The 7710-nt window shown below is 40.6% G+C and overlaps 1 protein-coding gene across 1 annotated transcript; it reads left to right on the top strand.

Moving 5' to 3' along the window:
* Window positions 1-8: 8 nt before the first annotated feature.
* Window positions 9-4772, top strand: bub1bb (BUB1 mitotic checkpoint serine/threonine kinase Bb). The gene is made up of 9 exons (XM_005453326.4): window positions 9-157; window positions 1862-2018; window positions 2114-2173; window positions 2261-2405; window positions 2492-2688; window positions 2778-2941; window positions 3040-3227; window positions 3312-3412; window positions 3899-4772. Exons 2-9 carry the CDS (start codon window positions 1876-1878, stop codon window positions 4179-4181), a joined length of 1281 nt encoding a protein of 426 aa, XP_005453383.1. The 5' UTR covers window positions 9-157; window positions 1862-1875; the 3' UTR covers window positions 4182-4772.
* The last annotated feature ends 2938 nt before the right edge of the window (window positions 4773-7710 follow it).

The raw sequence follows: 7710 nt of genomic DNA, 5'->3' as shown, positions 1-7710 counted from the left end.
ACGCATCTTCCGGTTTTCCGAATCGTCCAATCAGAATACTGCAAAACCTCTGGCGGTCCTTGTTCAAAACACAGACACAACCGTTCAACAGGTTTACTGCGACAACGTTGGAGTTCCAGCTGTCACCTAGAAAAGAAATAAAGGAGGCTCGGAAGCGGTATAGAACACGCACGTTTTGTAGAAAGTCTATTTTAATTCAGCTAGGAAAATTTGTCGTCGATGGAAACATTGCTAAAGTTGGTCAGGCTAAAGCTATCGTTAGCTAGCTAGTGTGTTAGCTCCAAACGCATGCACTTCCTAACGTTAGCAGGAACGCAGGGAGAGTGTTGATAGCTGCATTAAACATCATTTTGTGTCTCTGTCACACGGTTTGTAATACGATGGCAGTTTACCACATCATTATTAAAAAATGTATTGTTGTCGAAGTGCATCGTTAGCTCATGTTGTCCTAAAACTTGTTCAGTATGCCTCTTGGTCACCATGCCATTTAGTTCGCACACAAAAGGACTAAGTAATAAACAATTATAATGACAGTAACTGTAATATATACTTTTATTACTTTTAGCTATACAGAGGTAATAATAAACTTTGTGTATATCATCAAAAAAGTTATTTAAAATTAAATACAACTACAACAAAAGTGCATCAAACGAAATAACAAGTAACAGACTTGACCAGTGAAAAATTAAATAATTTTAAGGCTAAATAAAAACTGAATGAAACTACATATTACTTAAAGCAAAGAAGTTATATGAAATTAAAACAAGGGCTGTGTGTAAAGAATATTCAGTCACACCTAGGCTTTGGAGGGGGCTGTTAAGTTTAAAGATTTCAACACATCCAGGTCCTCTGGCAGACTGTTCCAGCAGCTTGAGGCATAACACTGAAAAAGCTGCCTCCCCAGAGGTTTTTGTCTTGCACTTTGCAACAGCTAGAGGATTTAAATAAAAGGATTTTAAAGTCAATACAGAAACTGACAGGCACCCAGTGTTGGGACTTTGCAACAAGTGTGATGTGTCCTCTCCTTTTGGTCGTAGTAAGTCTGGCAGCAGATATCTGAATCAACTCAAGGAGATCTTAGGTAGATCAGATAGCAGAGCCTTAGAGTAGTCCTGCCTGCTATGTATATAAAACTGGTTTGTCAGAGTCACCAAGATAAAAGGTTGCATTCTAGCAATATTTTTGAGTTATAAAAAGGATGATTTAGTGGCACACCCAACGCCTCCCTCAAGTTACGATCTGAGTCAAGGCTTATCCAGGCAGACTTGGGGAAAAAAGAGAAACAACAGCATTGTGGTAGATTTTTAAAGCATAGATAAAACTCTGAAGGCCACCTCAGAAAATCTGAACACACTGATGATGTAGTAGTCTCAAAAATTCTTGTGTCAAATATGATACACTAGGCATTAAAGGGTTAAGTTTAATTTTTATTGTTCTATTGATTTGCCCATAAGATGATTTCTTATTAAAGTTAGATTACAGATTAGAAATGAAAAAAATAGGACGACTTAAAAAGCCCAAGCAACTGAATTAAATGTGTGTATACAGAGGGCGAAATAATGGCTTTGATCCAGGACTGATTCTGTGGGCACGTGTGCTTTATACACATAACGAGTTGAGATCAGGGTATCTGTAATTGATTGATTGTAATTTGTGTGCCACATGGGCACAAAGCCAATCAGTGGGAGCCAGACTTCTGGCTGTTTGTAGGGGATCAAGTACTTATTTAACTCAATAACAAATAACAAATCCATTTAAAACTTTGCAGTTTTTTTTTTTCTGGGGTTCTGGTTAATTCTTAATTACAAATTCAGCAGGGGATAAATATCAAATAATTAATTCTCCTGCTGTATGTATCTAGTTTCTGTTTCAGAAATGGCAGAAGGAGGAGATGTGGAATGGGAGCTCAGCAAAGAAAACATCCAGCCTTTGAGGCGGGGTAGAGCCATATCGGCCTTACATCAGGCGCTGAGTCAACAACAAGATGGACCCACCTCTGCAATCAACCAACAGAGACAGTATGGATGGCTATTTTAAACTTAAATTGTTGTACAATTTCTCCATGCATTTTTCATATGATGAAAAAAGACCTTGTGGATATTTATTTCTGCAGGGCATTTGAGTCTGAGTTGCGCACATACGAGGGCGATGATCCACTTAGTGTTTGGGATCGGTAAGGGAAATATGTCAATAGCCAAGTGTGCTCATAAGCATTGCTCTTAAATTTCCCTGTAATCCTAACACGGTTTTATTTTTCCAGGTATATTAAGTGGACAGAACAAACCTTCCCCCAGGGAGGAAAGGAGAGCAACCTTACCACACTGCTGGAACGAGTCGTGACCAGATTTACAGAGGAGAAACATTATCACAATGACCCCCGCTATGTTGACCTCTGGATCAAATTTGTGAGTGCAAAAGTATAACCTCTGACTATTTCTGTTACTTTGACAAACTAATGCTGCATTTATAACGTTTTATTACATGTCACCAGGCGAAGAACTGCCAAGAGCCTTTGGAAATTTACAGATACATGCAAGCACAAGGAATTGGAGTAACACAAGCTTCCCTCTACATCGCTTGGTCAGAGGAGTATGAGGATCAGGGCAACTTCCGCAAAGCAGACTTGGTCTACCAAGAGGGGTTCAGAAAGAGTGCTGAGCCACATGATAAACTCCTACAGTTTCACAAGTATGGAGTCTTCCAGTATAGTTTCTGATAAATGAATATCTCTGTTATGTTGTTACAGTGATCACATTTTTCTGTATTTATATTCGCAGGGCACTGCAGGCACGCGTTTCCCGGCAGGTGATGATGAATGTGGAGGAGGAAGACAGTGATGATGAGCCTAAGCAACTCGAGAGAGTTTCTCTAGCTGATCTGAAACACAGAGGGAAGAAAAAGGCTGTCGCCCCCGTCAACAGAACAGGGGCTGCGATCAGAAGTAAGCACATGAATATACAAATAAAATCTGTTTCAAAATACTACATCGATGATAACAGTGCTTTAAGACTGGGAAAAACATAATGGGTTTGTACTCAGGTATTCCCGGTGGCCTGAAGTCACAAGGCGCCCCTGTTCTTGGCAGTAACAGTCGGTTGGTCATCTTTGACGAGAATAAGGCTCAAAGCGCAGGCCCATCGGAGCCTAGATTGGAAGCTTGGGTGGCTCCTCCCACATCTAGGGCGAAGGAGAACGAGCAGAAGCTCGAGCGATGGTGTGATGTGAAGGTATGGGAGAACAGGCTCATTGTCGTGTGTGTTGAAAGCCATTATGCAAAGTTGATTCATAATTTTCTTTTTATGTCGTCATAGATGCCCCAGAAGTCCAAATTTGGGCATACTGTTATGGCTCCGCCGCCTCCCAAACTCACTTTCCAACCATTTGTGGAGGAGTCAGATCAGCCTCCTACAATGTGAGTTACTACAAATACCTTTATTTATTTATTCATTCACTTTTAATTTAAATCATTATTTTGACCGGGAAAAAAAGAACAGACGAAGAGACAACAGACAGAAATGCCTGAGTACCAAGATCTGTGGATGTATACACACATTTAATTGAAAAGCCCAAATAAACAAATAGAAAAAGTCTTCCTCTCTCATCTGAGTTGTCATATCATTCGCTTGTTCAGTCTAGGTGCAGTTTTCTGGAGGCACCTACAAACATGAATAGACAAACATAAATACTTTCAGTTAAGGGAAACTGTTTAGTATTGAGTTCCCTCTAAAAAGTATTTCTAGCATTCTTCACATTTTTAGTAGCATTTATCAGAAAAAGATCCAGTTTTTATCTGCCGTTTTATGTCATTGTTTTACCTGCTAAATATTATATTCATGTCACATGTTGATTAGTGTCTTCCTAACCCGAATGTAAGTGCATTGTTCTGTCCCTCCCTCAGGACTCCATGTAAGATCAACCCAGCAGTTAACACAGTTTTGTCAGCGCGTAAGCCGGGCAGAGAGGAGACTCCTCTCAAAAGGCTGCAGGACCATCAGCAGCAGCAGAAGGAGGCAGAATCGGGAAAACAACAGGAGCAGAGCATGTACTGTAAAGAGCTGCTGCTAAATGGTGCTGCTGAGTTCTGCTTTGAGGAGCTGCGAGCTGAACGGTTCTTCAAAAAGACGGCACAAGAATCAGAGGAAGGGCAGAAGGATGAAGCTGCAGCTGGTGCTGCAAACTGATGCTTCCAAATGGGATTTAGTTCCTTTTCTGAGTTTTTACCATTTTTGACTAGATCATGTAGTGACTGTTCATCATCCAGATGTAAATATTGTCATAGATTTCCAGTTACTCAGAAGGCTTTATAAACAAACAAAAAAGCTTTTTGGGGGGATACCCTGGGAGCTGAAGACACACTAAAAGGTGTATTGGATTCGTGCAAATACAGTGGTTGGACCAAATAATGGGAACCCCTGTACACTGTAATGTAATCTAGTAAAAATGCTACTAGCGTGAGAAAAAACATAGATGTAAATACATGTTGATACTGAACTGATGTGCATGCCTTAGCTACCAAGCGACTACTCAAATGTGTTCCTTTTTCACTCCTGCTTGCATCCATTGTTCTTAAGCAGTTTTTTTGTATGTATTCTGTTTTTGTTTTTTTCTTGCTCAGTATTTCTTGAGCAGATTTTTCTACTCTAATCCAACACAGTCAAAAATGGGTTTCAGTGAGACACTTCAGCTGGGCTTCATGCGCACACTTGAGTACATGCGCCTTTCAGGCCATGTAACATTGATGTCCAATAAACTTGATACAATAACCAAACCAATTACTGGTGGTTGTTAATTTCTCTTTTAGAAACCAAAGGGGGTTGTAGTAATGCACTGTCAGCAGGGGGCTTGCAAGGGGAAGCATAGATTGCACTCCAGGTAATGGTGTTTGCTTAATTACTAACAGGACACCAGAGCAGTTTAGTGCTGACTGTAATCTGATGCTGGTGGGGGCATCAGATAAAAATGCATTTAAATGTCTAATGTGTAATTCAGGAAGTATTTACCCAGAATCCCAAAAAGCATTGAAAGTACACTTAAACTTTTAATCTATTGTGATGACAGGGTCCACTTTACACAGTCAACTTGCTGGGCAGACTTTGATGAATGGCTGCAAGATAGGTGGCTGGCTCATTAGCAAGTGAAATCAACCACTTGCAGCTGTGAGCAGATCAGGCTGTGGTTATCCCCAGGAAGCCACTGTCCTGATGAACCGTGGCTCAAAGCGGTGTTAGTTTTACATGCAAGTGGATCACTGGAGGAGCACACTTCACAGTGGAAATATGACACTGCCGGCCAAGATCCTCTCTAGTGGTGAGTTCCCATACTGTCTACTTTAAATTGTGGCTTAGCGCTGGGAGCAGCTGAAATTCAGTGATAAGTGATGGGCAACATGATGCGCTCCCATCATAATAACAGCATAACTGCACCATAATGCATCCTCTATGGCTCGCCGGTTGGCATGACTTATTAAAAGCTCGTCCCAGCCAGCGACTCCTGACAGAAAATCCATAGCTCTCCGCACTGCACTGGAGAGCTGGTACGAGGAGGCCATCTACCGTAATGCTCTGTAGACGGGCCCTCGGAGAAGAAAAGCTTTTGTCCTCTTACTGCGACGGACAAGAACACTCGAGTGCCGTGTAGTCTTTACCTATTTGTAGCCTATGGTTTGTGTTTGCATGCACCAGTTAGCAGAAAGCTTTCTGTCCAAGACCTAGACTCACTTTAAGTCACTAGTAGAGGTTTTGCCCGGTGAGAAGGACTGAGGTGAACTTCCATCAGGCTTGCACGGATACAGAGCAGCTTGTAAACGTGCAGCAGCAAAATCATCAGCCCCTTTTCCCCCCTCCAATCATTCTGGTTGTGGAATTTCATACGCTTTCAGAAAAGGAAACTATAGCTCATGACTTAAACTATGAAGATTATTTCCTGATTTAGATCTACAATGATTTCGTTCTGTAATTTTGACTCATGGTTATGTAATTCAGACAGCAACCCCAGCGTGTTAATATACTAACCGATGAATCAGTATTTTTACCACTTTCGCTTCGATCCTATCAGTTCTCCCGAGGCCACTACTTGATATATACTTATATATCTCAAATTTGGCTTAATGTTATGTAATTACATGTAATTACACCCATGAAAATGACAGCTTATTATCTTATAATCATGAGTTAGTGGTATTTTTTTAGGGTTTTCTCTGATCATGTTTGACTTATCTCACTGTTTCCACTTAGTAAGTCAGAACTTTGACTTACATTACCTTGCACATTTGTTTGGTTACCTAACTGCTCATTAGCTGGCAGGTTAATGCCACAGGCTTTCTCTAGATTTCTGCAGTGCTTGTCTTAATCATACAGATTTAAAAATGGATTTCTAGGTCATCTGAAAATGTCAGTGGATTTCTTTTTCTAAATGAAAAATTACATTTGCTTTAGCTTAATACTCTGAGCCCCGGTAGCCTGCTGTGTAATTCCTACATATTCATGCTAAACAATAGAATGAATTGAAATGCAAGGAGTTAAAGTGGTCTTACTTATGCAGCTTTGGGGCTTTCACTTTAATGACACTGTGGTTTAAGACCAGTATTGTCATTGTAAAATCTGTTTTACATCACAAGCTACTTTTACACTATTTATCCGAGAGGAGCGCCGGGTTTAGAGGACCGCTTAGTGAAGATGACATGTAAAAATAATTTATAACATCTCCTAGTCTCTCCTTTTATTGCAATACAATACACACTCTTAAAATACTCCATACATACATATATACAAAAAGAAAGTGATAATTAAATAAATTTCATCTTCAAGTAGAAAAATGATATCTACCTAACAGTGCAGCAGTAGCTTTCTTTTTATGTCTGCGCTAAACCACCGAAGCAAAATTGTGTGGTTCTGTGCATTCTCGCGGAAACAGGAAGACATGTTTCATTTATTGACCTTTTGACCTGCGCAGCTTTCCTTCATACTGGGCAAGCAGAGATAAGGATAAATAAGCAACCTCAGCTCAGATAGCCCTGGTAAAAAATGGAGTAGTTTTTGTGATCACCATATTTGTGCATTTTAATCTATCTTTTACCGTTTCATGAACTCAAAGGAAATCATGACTATAAGAAGACCACCACACCAGTTAATATCTGTGACAATGATGCTGACTAGTAAGAGTGAAAGAGAGGGAGGGGTTGTGTCTGCCATACCCCTAACAGGAAAATCTGTCACTGTTATGCAGATTGGTTTAGTGGAGTCGTTTTTCACCTCACTTTATTTGATGTGTGTGTGGGGGGAGGGGGAGGGGGGTACCATTATTTAAGCCTGTCGTAGTGCCTTTCATATCAAAATGCCATGTATTACACATATGCCCTAAATGTGGCTCACTCTTGCAGGCAGTTTCTGCATGACTTGACCCTAATACATTTTCCTTCTTCGTGCCTGGTCTTAGCTTCTGTATAAATTATTCAGGAAATGATTGTGGTAAAAGGAGAGGGGAAATGTTTCGCTCAAATAATGAGGATGCCGGATCAGATGCAGGAGTGTGGCTGTAACTTTAGTTTCAGTGTCCTCACTCGCAATGATTTTGGGGGGTTTTTTGGGTCACGATAGACTCGAAAGACAGTGTAAGGATGAGGATCGAAGCCCCTCTACAGGGATAGTCCCACACCCCTTTTTACAAGCATCGGTACATACAGCAACCCCTCCTCTGCCATCTGTCATCTCC

The sequence above is a fragment of the Oreochromis niloticus genome, linkage group LG19 (genome assembly GCF_001858045.2).
Source record: "Oreochromis niloticus isolate F11D_XX linkage group LG19, O_niloticus_UMD_NMBU, whole genome shotgun sequence".
In the NCBI taxonomy this organism is placed as follows: Eukaryota; Metazoa; Chordata; class Actinopteri; order Cichliformes; family Cichlidae; genus Oreochromis; species Oreochromis niloticus.
The sequence above is the reverse complement of the archived record's forward strand: the minus strand, read 5'-3'. Positions and strand labels throughout refer to the sequence as shown.